Consider the following 17,876-nt stretch of genomic DNA (forward strand, 5'->3'; position numbering starts at 1 on the left):
TGATAATAATTAATAGAGAAGTGTCAACCACATATATATATATATTTTATAGCAATTAACCACATATTTTCTACCAGTCTTTTCTAATAATTTTTTATTGTTAGTTAAATGGGCTTTTGCTGGATAAGTTAATAAGTTACACTTAGGTGTATTTTAAGAAAATTTATAGTTATAAATTACTAACTTATTCATTTTAAAAAATAAGTGGGTGTAAGATAACAAATCCTATATGCATTTGCTAATATACATCCACCTACATTTTAGAAGGAGTAAGTTACTAAGTTACACATGGGTGTATTTTAAGTAATGTTCTCAGAATTAGACCGGTCATTGAATCGGTGAAGGCACTGGTTCAATCGGGGTTGAACCTGTTTTAATAAAATATATATTTTTAATATTTTAATATAATAACCTAGTAATATTGAACAAAAAATAACATAATATGCATAAATTGATAATAATAAAAAGTAAATTTCACTTAAAAGTGTCATAAGTTATAATTTTTTAAATCAAAACGACGTTCTTTTGAAAGTTTCTTTTTCTTAAAAAAAGTTTAAGCGAAACCAGTTAAAGCAATTAACCCATTGGGTTTTGTTGGTTTTTACTGGTTTTCGACCGATTCGACGGTTTTGAGTTGGTGTAAGGACGCATCAATTTTTAGGAAGCGTTGGACTCGACACGTGCCTGGTTCCCAGTCTAACCAACCGGCCTTGGTTTCAAAAATAGTAATTTTAATAAAATTTATAATTATAATTTGTTAATGTACTCCTTCCAAAAAATATGTGGGTGTAAATTAACAAACCCTAATTAAATTATTTAAAAACTATAACTAAGAAGTGATATTTATATAACTTTGTGATTTTTGAAAAAAAAATTAACTAATAATAAAAAAATGTGTCAAAAACATTGTTTAAAAAGAAATAATAGTTAGATGAAGTTTTATTTACAAACTACATGTATGCTTCTTAACCATAGAAGACAATTCTATTTGAACATTATAGGATTATTAGGGGAAGAAGTTCTTTTTTCGAGTATTTAACATAGTTTCACACTCAATATTTAAATTCGAGATCATTAATTAAGTCAATTTTATGCTAATTAATCTACACACTTAGTAATCATTTTAGATGCATTTGATTAATGAAGATTCAAAATAATCTGATTTAGTTGGTTGAGTAAGATGTGTAAATTATTATAAATTTCTTAATACTTCATATCTTTGATATTTACGAATAAAAAAAATATTTTATTAAGGGTTTTTATTACTATTATTTAATCAAAATTAAAATTTTACTTAAATGATTCATTTATCAAGATTTGCATCCAATATCAAGATACATTACCAGAATAAAACTTCATATCTAGTTAAAAACTAGTATAAAAACCACTTAGACATGTACTATTGAGATATATTACCAGAATTATATATATATATAAACTAAATAAAACTTTGATCCACTGAAATACTAGTAAAAAAGTCCACTTAGACATGTATAGTTAGTGTAGATGTTTTTACTATTAACTATTTATTTTAAGAATTTTGCATTTAACTAATTAAAGATAATAAAAAATTTATATTATATTTTCTCTCTATTCTTATTTATAAGATTTAATTATCATCATTAATATTAAAGAAACCAATTAATTTAGTCAATAAAATTAAATTTATCTTAAATTTAAATTTTTTATTAAAATTATCATTATCATTAATACTCCCCTCTCTTATAATTATTTGTCAATATATTATTTTTTTCTTTTAATGAGAAATATTTTTAGTTTAAAAATAATTAATATAAGAAATTTTATAAATAAAGTTTTATAAAATAAAAATCAAATATTATTTTAAATTTAATTTTTATAAATAAAAAAATAAAGAAAGACAGAAATTTTATATACTACATAGTGGATATATTATTTATGGTATTGTATAATTTTTATATAAGAAAAGTGTGCTAACAAGGAATAAAAAAATTGCAATTTAAGAACGAGCTCTTGTGTTGTACTCTTGCATCTGTATTCTTCCATCTTTCCTCGTTTTACACTCTTTAAAGAAGTAAACACCCCTCTCTGAGTCTCTCACCTCACCACCACCCACCTGAACAATTTCCCTGCACCCAACACGGTTTCAAATATCACTCCCCTATAAAACATCCTTAAAAACGGTTAAACACCCAAAAGGGGTTTTCAATTTCACGCAATTCCTTCCATTCCCACACCAACAAAAAAAAAAAAAAAACCATCACACATATTACTACATTATAATTGCTATAGATTATGAAGAAATTGAAGAATTACTACATGCACCTCCGGCACCACCACACGGCGGAGCGCAAGTGGGTGTTCCCACTCGCCATCGGCTCCCTCCTCTCCCTCTTCCTCCTCTTCCTCGCTACCCTAACCTCCCCGGAGGGCACCCCCATTCTCCCATTCTACCGCTCCATCACCGCCGCCTCCTACTCCGTCTTCGTCGAATCCAAGCTCCGCCCCCTCCCCGTCTCCGCCCTCCCTCCCCCGCCGCGCCTCGCCTACCTCGTCTCCGGCTCCAAGGGCGACGGCGCCGCCGTCACCCGCGTCCTCCTCGCTCTCTACCACCCCAACAATCGCTACGTGGTCCACCTCGACCTCGAGTCCTCGGCGGAGGAGCGCTCCGATTTGGTGAGGTTCGTGGAGGGCCACGCGCTGTTCAAGCGGTTCGGGAATGTGAGGGTTATCAAGAAGGCGAACCTCGTCACGTACAGGGGACCCACCATGGTCGCCAACACGCTCCACGCCGCCGCGATCCTGCTTAGGGAGCTCGGGGATTGGGACTGGTTCATCAATCTCAGCGCCTCCGATTACCCACTTGTCACACAGGATGGTTAGTCAGTTAATTAGTTGGTTAGTTAGTTTTTTTTTTTATTTTTGCGTGTGGATCAACTGGTATGGGTTATTCAGCTTAATCAGTTGTCTCAAATTCGAGTTCTTGGTATGCAACTGGTTAACACCCTGCCCACAGTGGTCTTACTCGTTTCGAGCTGTGATCTCTATAATTTTTTTTCTTATGTTTTCTCTCTCTTGTTTTGTGATGGTTAGATCTGCTGCACACGTTTTCCTACTTGCCGCGGGATCTGAATTTCATTGATCATACGAGTGACATTGGATGGAAAGAGTGAGAGTTTTTTTATTTATTTATTTTTAATTTTTGATTATGGTGTTGTTTTGATTTTAATTTTGCTTGTTTGTGGGGGGTTTTTTTGTTTTGTTTTGTTTTGGTGATTTATGTGATTGGGGTTTTGTGTGTATTGGTTAGTCATCATCGTGCCAGGCCGATCATCGTTGATCCGGGGTTGTATATGAATAAGAAGCAAGATGTGTTTTGGGTTACGCAGAGGAGGAGTAGGCCAACGGCTTTCAAGCTTTTCACAGGTGAAAATCCTTTTCTTGTCTTTTAATATTGCTTTTTTTGTTTCTTTGTTTGTTTCTTTTTGGGGAAAGAAATATTTTATTTCCTGTTGTTTGCTTTTGGTTTTATGTGGTTTAGTGGGAAGGTATCCTATTTTTGCATAGAGGTTTTTGTTAATTTTGGTAAGGTATGAATCCTAGCTCACACAGGCTTTCTGCATTTAAAGGAAGCTTGGTGTGAATAGATTGTGAGGCAATTAAGGTTTTGAAGATTAAGGAACGTTTTGTTTAGTATTATCAGTTCAGGTCTGGGGTTTGTATGTATGGCTTGGTAGAAAGCATCCCTTGTGAATATGTAATTATATATTCTGATTCTGTGAGGCGATCGTGTAATGTCTCTCTGGATTTGTTAATGAAGGTTATTTGTCGGATGGATTTCCATGCATTGAAACTTGAAAGTTTAAAACAAATGGTCGAGTTCTTTAATCCATCTCATCTGGGTCAGAGTACTGTAACACTTAGAATGTCATACATTGACATCGGGCTTGCAAAATAGAACATCTTTCCTTGACAATTTTGTTCCGTAAGCACCTTGTTGAAATTTAAGATTATTTTATTTGCTTATTTAGATATCTTGGTAATGTTTGCTGACTTTTTCCATGTGCTATCATTTGGACGAGATCAAATAATTGTTTTGCTTGTTTCGATTTGATGTGGCAATAATATATAGAATGGATACATTATTAGTAAATGCCATTTTTATAGTTATATTTGTATCATGACTGATTCTGGGCGTTCTTAGCTGGAAATGTACTTTATCTGGACACTAGGGGTAAAACCTGTGCGAGGTAATTGTAAACGTGAACCAAATAATAACACTGGTTTTCTGAAACGAGGCAAAAAACTGCTTTGCCCTGTTTGGAATCTGTTCTCGGAACTAGGCAAATTTGGTGATGTGGCATCTGATTTTTCATTGGGTGACTTTGCATAGGACATCTAGAAGGAGGGAATATTTCTGGTACTTGAATTTTCATCTTGGACAAGGCTCCTCAAAGGTGAGCTTGTTCTATATAGTGAGCAAGGGTGTATGCACACTTTATTTATTTTAAAGTTCATCTTGATCTTTACTTACTAAAATTTAATGGTGTATACACCCATACTTCAGGGACAAGCTCACTTTAGAGGATTTTGTTACCACTTTAATAAAAGAAAACAGCTTTTTGGAAGGATACATTAGGTTTTCTGTTAGTTAGATGGGTATAGTGCAGCAACATATTCAATGGCTTTATCAGTTATGGCTTCTTGCACTTATGCTATTATACCACTTATGCTTGCCTTTGGTAGAGCTCATCATGCTTCTATCAAATAAGGGAGTTAGATGGGAGAGTATAACCTGCAGGATTAATGATATTTTGCTTAGCATCAAATATTAAACTGGTATTGACACTTTTTTGTTCTGCTGTAACAAATGTAACTGTTGTAGTACAACAACATTCCCAATGTCCTAGGTTGATTCAAATCCTCTAGTGGGAACCAAATCCAACTGATCCATTTTGGTCGTCCATTGCATCATAGATCCAATTGTGGTGCTTTGAGATTCTTTTGTTGATTATCTTTGAACTGCTTTTGTGTGATAATGTTGTTATGTATTGCGACTCATTTTCCCATAATGAACTTGATGGGTGGATTGTATTTTAACTGATTTTGTGTGGTAATTCTGTTATGCATCATGACTCAGCCTTCTTTCTTGAACTTGACAAGTGAACTGTGTGCTGCTTGACTGTATACCTTTGTTATCGAAATGTGTTTAATTAGTCTTCTTATTTGGAAATAACTGCACTTGTTTTCAAAATGTGCATTGTTTATGCTTAATTGATTTGTATTTATTAATTTTTTTTTTCTAATTAGTCAATAATACAGTTCATAGAATGAAAATATATTTAAGTTTGGGTTATGTGTACCTAGTAAAAGTGAAGATTATTCTAAATGATTACCTAAAAATTCTCTCGTTAGGCTCAGCTTGGATGGCACTGTCAAAATCTTTCATTGATTACTGCATATGGGGATGGGACAACCTACCTCGGACTGTACTCATGTACTATTCAAATTTCATATCTTCCCCTGAAGGATACTTCCACACAGTTATTTGCAATGCTCAAGAGTTCAGGAACACAACTGTGAACAGTGATCTACATTTCATTTCTTGGGACAATCCTCCCAAGCAGCATCCTCACTACCTTACAGTTGATGACATGAAAGGCATGGTTGGCAGCAATGCTCCCTTTGCAAGGAAATTCCACAGAGAAGATCCAGTGTTGGACAAAATTGATGCTGAACTATTATCCAGAGGTCCTGGAATGGCTGTTCCCGGAGGTTGGTGCATAGGAAAAAGGGAGAATGGCACCGATCCCTGCTCTGAAGTCGGTGATCCTAACGTCCTGAGGCCTGGCCAAGGTTCCAAGAGGCTTGAAACATTAATCAGCTCATTGTTGTCGAATGAAAAGTTCCGGCCAAGGCAGTGCGTATGAGGTGAAGAAGAAGAAGAATCAAATGGGCTAAGGCAGTCTTCTAGAAAAGATTATTTTTCACTGGCTTTAGTTTACACGTGCTCATTTAGTTAGGATGATCAGTAAATTAGTGTTTCTTTCAAGTAGGAGAAGAAATAGTGAAAGCATACAGTCTTTGATATTGAGAAGAAAAAAAAAAGTGAGACAAATTCTGGTGAAATGTGATGACTAGAGAGTTGGATCACACACTGTAATAGTATGGTATATATGACAGTTGACTCTGTTGTCCCTGGTCACCTCTTCCCCCCTAGCTTTTCTGTGGAACACGAAAGGGATAAAGAGGATGACATGGGCGGGGGGACGGACAAAAGAACAGAAACTGTGCCAAATGAAATGGAAATACTTTTTATGTATTTTTTTTTCTTTCTCTCTTTCTCATATTTGGTTTTCCAATTGATGTTGTTATACGGCTAACTTTTCCTTTATCTTTCAGTGAATGCATCTCTACGTATGATTTCATTGCTTTGGTACCACACGCATTGATGTCATTTTCAAATGGTTAGCTAGTTCTATAATTGAAATTTGCCCAACTCTTATTTTGCTTTCAATTTGGTTTCAACGATTGCAAAACACGTTACATTAATATTCTTTGACGGGTCTATTTAGCTGCCAATAATCTACAATCCCGTATGTCACAGTTGGAATTTGAGTTTGGACTATGTCAATGTGGATGAGTTTGATTACAGATACTATTTGACTTGGATATTCTTGGTTCATTAGTAATGCTGTGTAATGTCTTATTTAGCCCTCCATTACATTCGACCTGCTCTATAGGTTAGTCAACTAACAATTTGAGTCTACTATAATATTTAGCCTAAATTAGTGAGAAAATTCCCATCCCAAATGCATCTAGAACAAGTTGCATATTTCTTCATTCGTTGGCCAATGGGATCATCGGATGCATGGTGGGGACCTGCTAGATTGAATCACACATTACCTTCTATTGCAATGAAGGACAAATCTATATGAAGTGCATTTGCACTGTTTGGGGAAAAAAATTGATACCATAAGGTGCGAATTAAATCATTATTTTAGAAAGTATAGCATGTGGAGATAGGAAGAAACCCTACCCCCATTGAGATAGTGGGGGTCGTTGTAGTGATTTAAGGCCCAACTGCAGAGGGTACCGACTCTTAAAAATAGAGTCTCTTATAGTAAAATACTGAAGGCAAATACAAATCATGCAATGTCAACCTTTAAACGATTATCCTTTCTGATTATCCTTATAGTAAAAAATTGAAGGTAAAAGTACATTATGGATTATTCTTTCCGAAACGAAAGGGGATACTGTGAGTTTTGTGGAGTGTAAATCTTTTGGTACTTGTGTCTTCGATCTCTACATGTATGCAAAAAAAGAAAAATGGTTATACTAAAAGTAAAAAGAAATTTTACACGATTATTCAATCATAATTCATTATGTGTGATAAGTTTATTGACTTTTAAAATAATTATCCCATTAATTTGTATAAAACTATTTTACTCATTAGTCTATAGACATTAAACTCTAAGATAAACTATTTCCATGACTTTTGTTGCATTTATTTTTTGTCATTTTTTTATTTTTTTTTATTTAGTTCGATTATATAACAACTTCCAACCCATCACAAAAATCAGGCGATCGAGTTTGCCGGAGTGGGACAGGATTAGTTAATTCACTTTGCCACTTCTAGTATATATGTATCTTCTTATATCATTTTACGTGTGTAGTTTGGATTGTTTTGAAATCTAACTCGCGAAAGGACCAACTTGTTAATATTTATAGAAATTTTGTGAGTAGGAACTTTCAAGAACAGATTCTAGAAACCAAAGATTTAGGTCCAGTTTGGGATGACAAGTGAGTTTTTGGTTTTTGATTTTTAAATATAATTTTAAAAATAAAATACGTTTGGAAAAAATAAAATTCAATTGATTTTTAATTTTTACATCCATTATCAAAATAAAAAAATTCTGTGAATTTAATTTTTAATTTTAATAAATGCATTCTAATTCCTAACCATCATCACCATACCACTGAAAGTTGGTGGCTGTAGTGATATTTTTCGTGACTGTTCTGGAGGCTATTTTGTTGATTGCCTTGGCATATCTAATTATGTGCATGTCGAGTTAATGAGAGCAATTTTGTCAATTGAAATAGTAGTTTCTAGAAGCTGCAAAAATCTTTGGTTGGAGTGTGCATGACTCCAATTAAGTTGGTGATAGATGCCTTTTCTAGTTCTATTGGGGTCTCTTGGAAGCTGTTAAATAGATGATGAGAATTGTTGGTGCTCACTCAAGATTTTGATTTTAAGATTTCTCATATATACAAACAAGGAAATACATGTACGGATTCTTTAGCTAACCATGCAATATGATTTAAGTTATTTTTTTGGTCTGATACTATCATCCTTTTTGTTTGGAGGATTTTAATAGCAATAAATCAAGATTACCTTCTTATAGGTTTTCTTTTTTATTTCTCATCATGGTTTTGATTTGGTCTTGGCCCCCATGTTTGTGTTCCTTTTAATATCAATTAGGGTTTGTTGTAAGTGATAGCTAGGGATTGTGGTGCCAACATAATTGGAATCCTTTCTCTTTAATATGATGCTTTTGCAAGCCTTTTTTTTAATAAAAAAATAAATATAATTTTTGGAATTATCCTAAACACATCCTTAAAATTAAGAGGAAAATTTAAAATTATTATTAAGGAATCTATATATCGTGCGTGATTCCAAAGGTAGGCTGTCATCCCCGTATATTGTTCTAGCTACGGACTAGGGATAGAACATCGCATGTAGCTGACTTTCCAGGTGCCATTGTTTAGCAGCTCCTATATAATGGAGCCAGGAGGGGTTCAAACGGACATAGATGCAATATACCTAAGAGGCACAGTATTCACTATAAATCCTTTATTTAATTAATTACTGTGATCATACACAGTAAAAAGATTAAATTAAAAAGCAACACTTAAATGATTTCTGTTTCAAAAAGATAACAAATATACTTATGTTATAAAAGAAAGTTTAATGTTTATGCATTAATTGTAATTTATTGTATAAATTACTTTAAGATAATTATTTTAAAAAGTTATTATACATCATGAATTAATTCAATGTCATTAATATTATTGAGTTTGGATCGAATTCAAATAACTAAAGAAATAAAAATTAGTATAGACTAAATTATCATAAAAATAGAGATTTAGATAAACCCGATCAAACACGTACCCCGACTCTTTGATATGTCAATTTCAAAACCCTCATATACTATATTACTATTCATGATGACACCTATTGATAATTAGCTAATTAAAGGAAAAGAAAAACACCAATCTTGATACGAATCTTTGCAAATTGATCTTTATCCATTAGTTTTGGATTCACGGGAGACACGAGGGCATTTCATTCATATTTGGAGAGATTAATTAATCATCATCTTCATGATATATAAACTCACCCATATAAATATAATAAAGAGCTAGATGATCATTGCTCCACAGGATACAGCTCAGCTCATGAAAAATTCTTAATTTATAGTATATGCTTATGCAGATCTAAACTTTGAGGGGAGGGGTATACTTTCTAAGAAAATTAATTAATGCATGAAACTTAGGGAATAAATAAAATTAACCACTTTTAATTCAATAATCAATATATCAGAGATTTCCTCTTCCCATTGGCTCTACAAATTTAATAACAATATTTATGCGCTTGTGCTCAGGGGAGAAAGCTTGCTCAATTACACTGCATATCTTATTCATACCTTCACTGCTCGAGAGAGCATGATAAAAGAAAAGATTAACGTACATGAATTGGGAAATAGATATCTGTAGCCTTTATTCTAATCTGAATAGAATCTTCTTTAAATTAGTTGTTCATTCTAAATTAATTAATCCCTTTCCCTATTTTGCTTCACACACACACACACATATATATAAATGTCAAGGTATGGTGGTAAAATTTAAGGAGGAAATATATAGTCTGAATTCATGAACTTATAAGAAAAAGAAATTAAAACCCATATATCCACTATATATAAATTAAGACAATTGAACAATCAACAATTACTATTATCAATATCCTCTACTGAGAGATAATTTGATTGGAGTAAGATCATTATGAATTATAAAAAAAATTCTTTAAGTACTTAACACAATTATACATATCTACTTAAAAACAACTATACATATCAAGTACTCCAACTCATAATGATTAAGCACTGGGAGTGACTTGAAGAACCTCAATACCTTATATCAGTTAATCTAAGCAGTTGATGATAAATTAACTTGCATGTGATCACGCCTATCCGTATTTGCATTCTTGTTTGGTTGCATAAATTAAGCCATCCGGCCTGCTTGTTATTTTGTGTGTGAATTGACTGAAACCTTTGGCAGACAAATTAAAACACAAGGAATTAAAATGCAAGAGGTTCTTATACCTTGGCTATAACTCAGACAAGTTGGGAAGTGGAAGCTACGTATAATTGAACAGAAGCCCAGGAAAGATGACAACTACTGCTAATTCAAGTATGCTATGCAGCTATACCTATAACAGACAGGAGTCCCTAAACTTTCTTCTATAAACACTTTTCTCTATCTCCCATGCATGCTTCTATTTCTTAAATAGAAAGCCCATATTTATAGGAAAAAAAGGTTCTATTAGTCTCTTGTGGATGATGCCCAAAAGGCCGGCTTTATTTAAATATTTCTTCAAATTTTCATCTTACAAATTACTTAGGATTATAATTAAATTTATAATTACTCTTATTTTTATTAAATATGAGTTTAATTTCTATGTATTTTCAGTGTAAAATATTTTATTTTACACAACTAGATAATTAAAATTTATATATTAATATGACTTTTAAAATAATTATTTTAAAAATTATTAAACTCAACATATATACACGATAATTTATAGTGAAATGATAATGTAAAAAATATTTATATAATTGGTATATAAGTTATTTATTTTTTCTCCAATTGATCAAAATCAATATTTTATTTTGATACCTTACGTACATAGATATAAACAATAATTATTGAGATAAAATATTGATTTTCATTAAAAAAAAACGTTGTTAACAATAAATATTATCTAGGTTTATCCTTTGTATCTCAAAATACTAATCAATTGACTTGGGTAAGATACTATTTGGTGAAGGCATTAATTAATAATCATGTGTAAGATATTACGAATATATTTATGGATTTTTGAATGATTGTATGATATGATTATGAAATTGCCAAAGGAGCTAAAAACAGCTATAAATGAGGCAGAAAACTACTCTCCAATATAATATGCCAGTTTTAGTTTTATTATTATTGGGTTTTACAGATTGACGTCGTGTACATCACTAGTGAAACGTAATCCATGATTAAAATATGAAAAATGTTCTTATCACAAATAGCCAAGTGACCAATCATATTACAGGCGTTTTAATTTAAATTGCATGAAATTGTTAGCTGGAGACGTTCAATTAATTAAGAGGAATTTCATAAAGAAATTGTTAGCTGGCGACGTTCAATTAATTAAGAGGATTTTCATAAAGATATAAGTATCTTGAATCAAAATAACATCGGTTATTTCTGGGTACATCATTATAAAATACGCATATTTAAGAAATAATTTCTTCATGGAGGAGAGAGAAATTAACATCTAAAAGTAAAAGTTCTAAAAACTCCAAACTGAAACAGACATAAGAAAAAAAGTATAATCTTGATACAACCATAAGAAATTATTCGGAAGGTAGAAAACATCATGTCACACACAAAAAATAAAAAAGGAAAAGTGAAAGTATATTAAACATGAAATGATCACCTTCTTGGTTAGTGGGGCACTTTGAGTTAATAAAAAATGAATCATCTTGTGAACCACTTACACAAGTCCTGATCCTGATTGGTTGCCTCGTACTTGTACATGCATGGTAGCTATATGATTCACCCGTGATCATGTGAAACAATTAATATACTTGTACATGCATGGCAGCTATTTCTCTCTTTATCGGGGGCAAATTTAATTTGATGATATTGGTCAAATTGTCAAAGTCACAGTAATTAATGTGAGCAACCCAGGTGTGAAAATTTAGAGACAGCAACCCAGGTCTCTCTCTCTCTCTATATATATATAGCCTTAGTGGATCACTTGAATGGTTACCAACTTAGTGGTCCTCATCTATTAATAAGGTAGAGTAACAAACAAGTAAGTAGCATTCATATTCTTACTAAACTCACTAAAAGTATAGATTGACTTGAGCAGCAGAATACCTTTTCCCAACCATTGGAGAAGGAGTTTGGACAGAAGGAAGATTAGTAGCAAGTCAAAGTGTTAAGACCACAACTATCTAATTAATTATCTCCATACATAAAAATAGTAGATTATCTAGTATAAAAGATTGAAAACATTTGGTTCTCTTCGTGGGATCAAAGTGAAATTTCTAGTCACAAGATATATGGTAGCGACCAAAAGTTCAACATTACAGTCGGCTGCCATGGAAGAAGTTCTACAATACAAAGTGGATTTGCTAACCACTTTCGGCTCAGGCAAGCTCTCCCAATCCTTGGTGGTCTCGTATGTGTTGTGTTGGTAGACGCAAACACCTCATTCAACATTCTGCTTAGGAGGCCCACGCTGAATAGCATGGGAGCCATCATTTCAACATCTCATTTGGCCATGAAATTCTCGTCGACAACAGGAGAGATTGTCACAGTTAAAGCTGATCAAAAGGACGCATGAGAATGCTACATGAAGAGTTGCAAGATTAAATCATACAGTATAAAGGAAGACAAGAACAGGGCATCAACTTCCAACATCAATGTAGTCATCACAAATTTGGATGATCTAGACCCCCGAGCAAATTCTGAAGATTGGCAACCATCCCGAATTGAAGATGTCGAGCCTTTTTAGATTGGCAAAAAAGGCACACCAGTGCACTCAGATTGGAAAATGGATGGAGGATATAGTACAAAAATAAATAGAACAAGGGCTCCTTACAAATGCCAACCTACTTGCTTAGAATGCCTCAGACATGTCAGGCAAACACAAGCTTGGAGAAGAAAGAAGAAAAGCCATGGAAGCAGAAGTAGAAAAATGATTGAAAGTCGACTTCATCCGAGAAGTGAACTATACCACTTGGCTAGCCAATGTGGTTATGGTAAAGAAATCAATAAGGAAGTGGAGAATGTGCATAAACTACATCAATGTCAACAAAGCATTGATAGATTGTCAGATGAAGTGTGTGATTTTAGATTGCTCAATTTTCTTGATGCCTATTCAGGCTACAACTAGATCAAGATGTATCCTCTGGATCAAGAAAAGACGACATTCATCATTGACACAACCAACTTCTGCTACAAAGTCATGCCTTTTGGCCTCAAGAACACAAAAGCAACATATTAGAGGCTCATGGATAAGGTCTTCAAGAAGCAGATCAGACGAAATGTGGAAGTATACGTGGACAACATGGTTGTAAAGTTGTGGAGCTTCAGAGGAAGGAAAAATGATTCTTGAGCCTCACTTTACATAGCCTTCACCGTGATCTCATCCTCGATCCTTACATCACATGTGTCTTGGAAATAGGAAGGGCTATTGGACCCCAGAATTGCAGGCTCAAACTCAACGCTAACCTTCCTAGCTAGCCACTCTTGTTAAGTTTGTTTCTTTCAATGATACTCATAATCTTCCCTTGAATAATGCACTGTTAGTATATGTTAATTTGTTAGGGAATCGAGTATGCATGTTATACAATAAAATTGTATCAAATAAGGGAATCAATGTATAAACTATCATGTATAGATCATGTTGTGGCCAACATCTATCTCATAAAGTTAATGCAAAACCATGCGGTAGACAACTTCAGTGTCCTATTCTGTGTTGCAATGGCCTTGTCTTCTTTAAACACATGTTGGACGTAAGAACCTATGATGGGGTCATGATAATGCTTATGAAATGTTAGAGTTAATTAGAACGTCTTAACTTCTTTTGAATTGGGGTGCAGTGCTTAAAAATTTGCACTCCACCAAACGTTGACTCCTTGAAATTTATCTGTGACCTCTTCGTTGTCATCCATGCTAAGAACTAGTTAGCGGGGTTTGGCTATCTTTCACCACTTCAGCTTTGAGTCTTTTGTCTTCTTATGACGAGTTTGCAATGACATAGATTTGGATGGCAGTGTAAGCTTCACTTCTTTTGAGAATTCCCCCTGATAATTCGGGGAAGATTATTTGGATGTAAGGGTACGTACGACTTGTGAATTTGTTTATGTACTTTTTATTAGTAAATATTTGTTTTATAATTTAAAATTTATAAATATATATTACTTATATTAATTCTATTAATTATATTTTACAAAATAAAATATTTATTTTAGAATTTGTTACGTGAAATTAAATTTTTTATGTTTTTAAAATTTTGTTTTAATGGATTAAGGTAATTTGTTATGTTTATTTTGATACCAGCTGTAAGTTTTCAACAGACAGATTTTTTATTTTTGTTGTTGCATAAGGATAGGGGGTTTATGCCTATATATCTCTTTCCTTCTTTTTAGGAAATACACGAGCAAGATAGATAATTTATTTTCTTTCTTTTAGAGTAAGAGCATTGATGTTCAGAAGGTTCGGAGATCCTTTCGCTGCACACGATCGGAATCAACAGACTGTCATATCTTGAAAAAGGAGTGTAATCAGATCTTCCTATTAGTGCAAAAGGGCGTTTTCTCTGCGCACTTCAATCAGACTAATTATTTCTCTTCATATTTTATTTTTTCTTTGTGCTTATTGTATGATATAGTGCATTGTTAATTCATGTTCTGCAGATTAAAGTTATTTTGCTACTGTTATTTTGTTATTTAATTCAAGGTTTTATATTTTCTTCTTATTTATTTTTTTATTTTATTTTAATTTTCTAATACTTTTTGATATAGATACGAAGATTGTAGGGAAAGAATTTCTCAAACATGACATACGCAAACTTATCGCTAGCCTTAAGTGATCCTAGTTGTGATCATATTTCACCAATCCCCCATCTTTCCCAGAGATTCCATTATTCTTTTTGTGTGAATGATTTCAGAGGATGTGATATTTATAATAGACAGTGAAATGGACTTTTTGGATACAAAGAGTGAAATGGACTAATGGAGTGTTGTGGTATTTGTTAAATTTTATTGTTTTCTAATTCATAAAACGATAGAAGAAAAATGAGTGTATAAATTTGTTGTATGTGTTTTAAAGTCTTGGTCACTTACCACACAAGGCTATAAAAAATGTAACCAAAAAAAGGCTTGGTCATGAATCTAAAAAAGAGTCTCTGAATAAAAAAGATATTATAAAATAAAGGCTTGGTCGCTCTCTGATAACGACAACAATACCTAATGCGAGAAAAGATGTAAGATATTTTTTTTAAAAGAAAAAACATATATGCGTATTAACGAAGAATCATTCTATTTTTTAATCAACACTTGATCATATCCCAATGCTGGTGTAGTTTATTTGTTCAGCTTGTTCTATATAACAATAGTCTTTAATATAACACAATGATAACAATACTTTTCAAATGAAATTGATTCAAACAGATCATGTCATGGAAGATCAAAGAGAAAGGCAATCAACAACTTGGATGAAAACACGGCTTTTCAACTGGAATATCTAATAGCCATCAAATAAACTCACCTCATTATATTTACATCCTGATAATATTGATGATCATAAAGTTGTCAAAATCAAACATTTCATTTTAATTGAACAAATTAAACTCTGATGAATAACATGTGAAAAGGAAATTAAATGATGTGAAATTGATCCTTAGCAATCGAGAAGCAAAATCTAATAATGCAAATGTTCAAACACAGGGACTAAAATATATATTCAAGTCCTGCATAGAATGTACAAGTCAAAGTTCGAATACAAAGATGTCACTTATTATTCCAAGTAAGAAAGCTCAATGATAAGGAAGAAAGTTACTAATTGATGACACCATTTTCTTCCATTCCTTCACCATGGTTTTCACTAGTCTTTTGCACATTGGATTGCTTCCTTTCTGTCTCTGCCTTCTTTTTCTCTAAGTCTACCTTGGACCTCTCAAGAGCTTGAATCAAGTTATGCAAGCAAGTGTCCACTTCTTCATCCAGTGACTTTGGCATAAGATTCTCAGCAACATCAGCAGGGGTCATCTTAGTCTCTTCCAACAACTTCTCAATTTTAGGAAACAATTGGTGAGACTCAAGACCCAAATAGTTCTGAGCAAGCACCTTGAATGCCTCATAGCAACAATAGGACAATTCTATGTGCTTGTCCATCCTCCCTCTCCTAATCAAAGCAGGATCAAGCTTCTCCACAAAATTAGTTGTGAAAACCATGATCCTCTCTCCCCCACAAGCTGACCAAATCCCATCTATAACATTCAATAGTCCAGAAAGTGTTACTTTGCTACCTCTATCATCATCATCATCATCCTCATCACCCCTTTTTCTAGAATCTTTTCCTTCTCTACCCTCAACTTTTTCTTTTCTCTTCTTCCTTTGACCAGTGAGATCAAGGGAGCAATCAATGTCTTCAATCACCATAATCGACTTACTTGAAGTGTTAATCAACAGCTTTCTCAAATCTGAATTGTCCTTCACCGCTGTCAATTCAAGATCATACACATCATAGTTCATGAAATTAGCCATAGCCGCGACCATGGTAGATTTCCCGGTACCTGGAGGGCCATACAGCAAGTACCCTCTTTTCCAAGCCTTCCCAATTTTGGCATAATAAGTTTTCCCACTCTTGAACTTCACAAGGTCATTGATGATACACTCCTTCTCCTTCGGCTTCATTGCGAGTGTTTCGAAAGTCGCAGGGTGCTCAAAGACCACATGGCTCCACCTTGTCTTGCTGTTGGTGTAAAGCTTCAGTTGTCTATTCTTCATCTCAATGGCCTTGGCTTCTTCCAACACATGTTTGAGGTAAGAGTCAGTTATGAGGCTTCTATAGTGCTTGTGAAAGGTAAGTTTGTAGTACCTTTTTTCATCCGAAGAAGAGTTCCAAGGAAAGGACTGTGTTTTAGAGGTGGTTTTGTATGAACCCCACCACACCTTCACTCCTTGGAACTCTTCTATGATTTCTTCGTTATCGTCCATGCTAAGCATCAACGGGGTGCGTGTGTCTTTCACCTTGATCGCTTCAGCTTTGAGCTTTGATGCCCTTTGGGAAGAGTGTTCACTAAGGTAGGTTTGGATGGCATTGTAAGCCTCACTTTTCATGAGGCGTTCACCGGTGAATTCGTGGAACCTGATTCTGATGTAAGGGTACACAAAGCTGGTGAATTTGTTGGTGTACCTTCGAACACGGGCTTGAAGAGGAGAGGGAAAAAAGCGCATGAACATGGTATATATGAACATGGTTGAGGCCATGAGTGACCCTGCCTGTGTCCACATCTTATACATGTTACTCAATAATCTTTGTGATTATTTTGTGTCTGCAAGAGCTTGAGATGTTAGCAAGAGTTTCTATTGTATTTGTAGAGCTATGAAGAGTGCATAGTTTTGTTACATCAAAGTTTAGATTAAGAGATGGCAAGCCCCTTGCAAGGTTGGAAAAATCAACACGACTTATAATCAAATTTGTATTTCGCCTACCAATAAAGCAAGTATGAGAACTGAAATATGATTTATTAGATGCGTCAATTCCTAAGCCAGAGTGCATAGTATTAATGTTTATAACGATGGGTTAATTTTAATTTTAATTGATTGTAAGGGAAAGTAGGATAGAAACTCCTCTATTTTGGTATAAATTAGGATTCTCTTTTGTACACGAATATATTGTTATCCCAAGCTGCACCCCAAGAGTCATCACATGGCAGAGAAATTAAGAGGCACTATAGATTCTAATATTTTAAAATTGATGATAAATTACCCAAAAGGTGTATAAGCTGTACTCCAAGAATTGAGACTACGAATATGGAATTTGAATATTTC

General features: G+C 33.6%; 2 protein-coding genes and 1 long non-coding RNA gene across 4 annotated transcripts; 1 reads left to right on the forward strand and 2 right to left on the reverse strand.

The window, feature by feature from the left end:
* Positions 1 to 1,984: 1,984 nt before the first annotated feature.
* Positions 1,985 to 6,407, forward strand: LOC114382283 (beta-glucuronosyltransferase GlcAT14A-like). 2 transcript variants are annotated; one of them, XM_028341588.1, is made up of 4 exons: positions 1,985 to 2,857; positions 3,073 to 3,148; positions 3,290 to 3,405; positions 5,401 to 6,407. In XM_028341588.1, the coding sequence occupies exons 1-4, from the start codon at positions 2,275 to 2,277 to the stop codon at positions 5,907 to 5,909; spliced, it is 1,284 nt and encodes a 427-aa protein (XP_028197389.1). In that variant the 5' UTR covers positions 1,985 to 2,274; the 3' UTR covers positions 5,910 to 6,407. The 2 variants fall into 2 exon arrangements, with proteins under 2 accessions (XP_028197389.1, XP_028197388.1); XM_028341587.1 differs by having other exon boundaries at positions 1,986 to 2,857; positions 5,395 to 6,407.
* Positions 6,408 to 9,932: 3,525 nt separating this feature from the next.
* On the reverse strand, positions 9,933 to 10,519 carry LOC114380942. Its single transcript, XR_003659903.1, has 2 exons — positions 10,362 to 10,519; positions 9,933 to 10,274 (listed from the first exon to the last, which is right to left on the reverse strand). It is a non-coding gene; the product is annotated as an uncharacterized LOC114380942 (long non-coding RNA).
* A 5,110-nt stretch (positions 10,520 to 15,629) lies between these two features.
* On the reverse strand, positions 15,630 to 17,570 carry LOC114382772 (AAA-ATPase ASD, mitochondrial-like). Its single transcript, XM_028342380.1, has one exon. It carries the CDS (start codon positions 17,343 to 17,345, stop codon positions 15,879 to 15,881), a length of 1,467 nt encoding a protein of 488 aa, XP_028198181.1. The 5' UTR covers positions 17,346 to 17,570; the 3' UTR covers positions 15,630 to 15,878.
* Positions 17,571 to 17,876: the final 306 nt, after the last annotated feature.

The sequence above is a fragment of the Glycine soja genome, chromosome 13 (assembly GCF_004193775.1).
Source record: "Glycine soja cultivar W05 chromosome 13, ASM419377v2, whole genome shotgun sequence".
Lineage (NCBI taxonomy): Eukaryota > Viridiplantae > Streptophyta > Magnoliopsida > Fabales > Fabaceae > Glycine > Glycine soja.

Coding starts and splice junctions, on each gene's coding strand:
- LOC114382283 (XM_028341587.1), top strand. CDS start 2,275: ATGAAGAAATTGAAGAATTACTACATGCACCTCCGGCACCACCACACG. Junction 3,149..3,289: donor AGTGACATTGGATGGAAAGA/GTGAGAGTTTTT, acceptor TGTATTGGTTAG/TCATCATCGTGCCAGGCCGA. Junction 3,406..5,394: donor GGCTTTCAAGCTTTTCACAG/GTGAAAATCCTT, acceptor TTCTCTCGTTAG/GCTCAGCTTGGATGGCACTG.
- LOC114382772 (XM_028342380.1), bottom strand. CDS start 17,345: ATGTATAAGATGTGGACACAGGCAGGGTCACTCATGGCCTCAACCATG.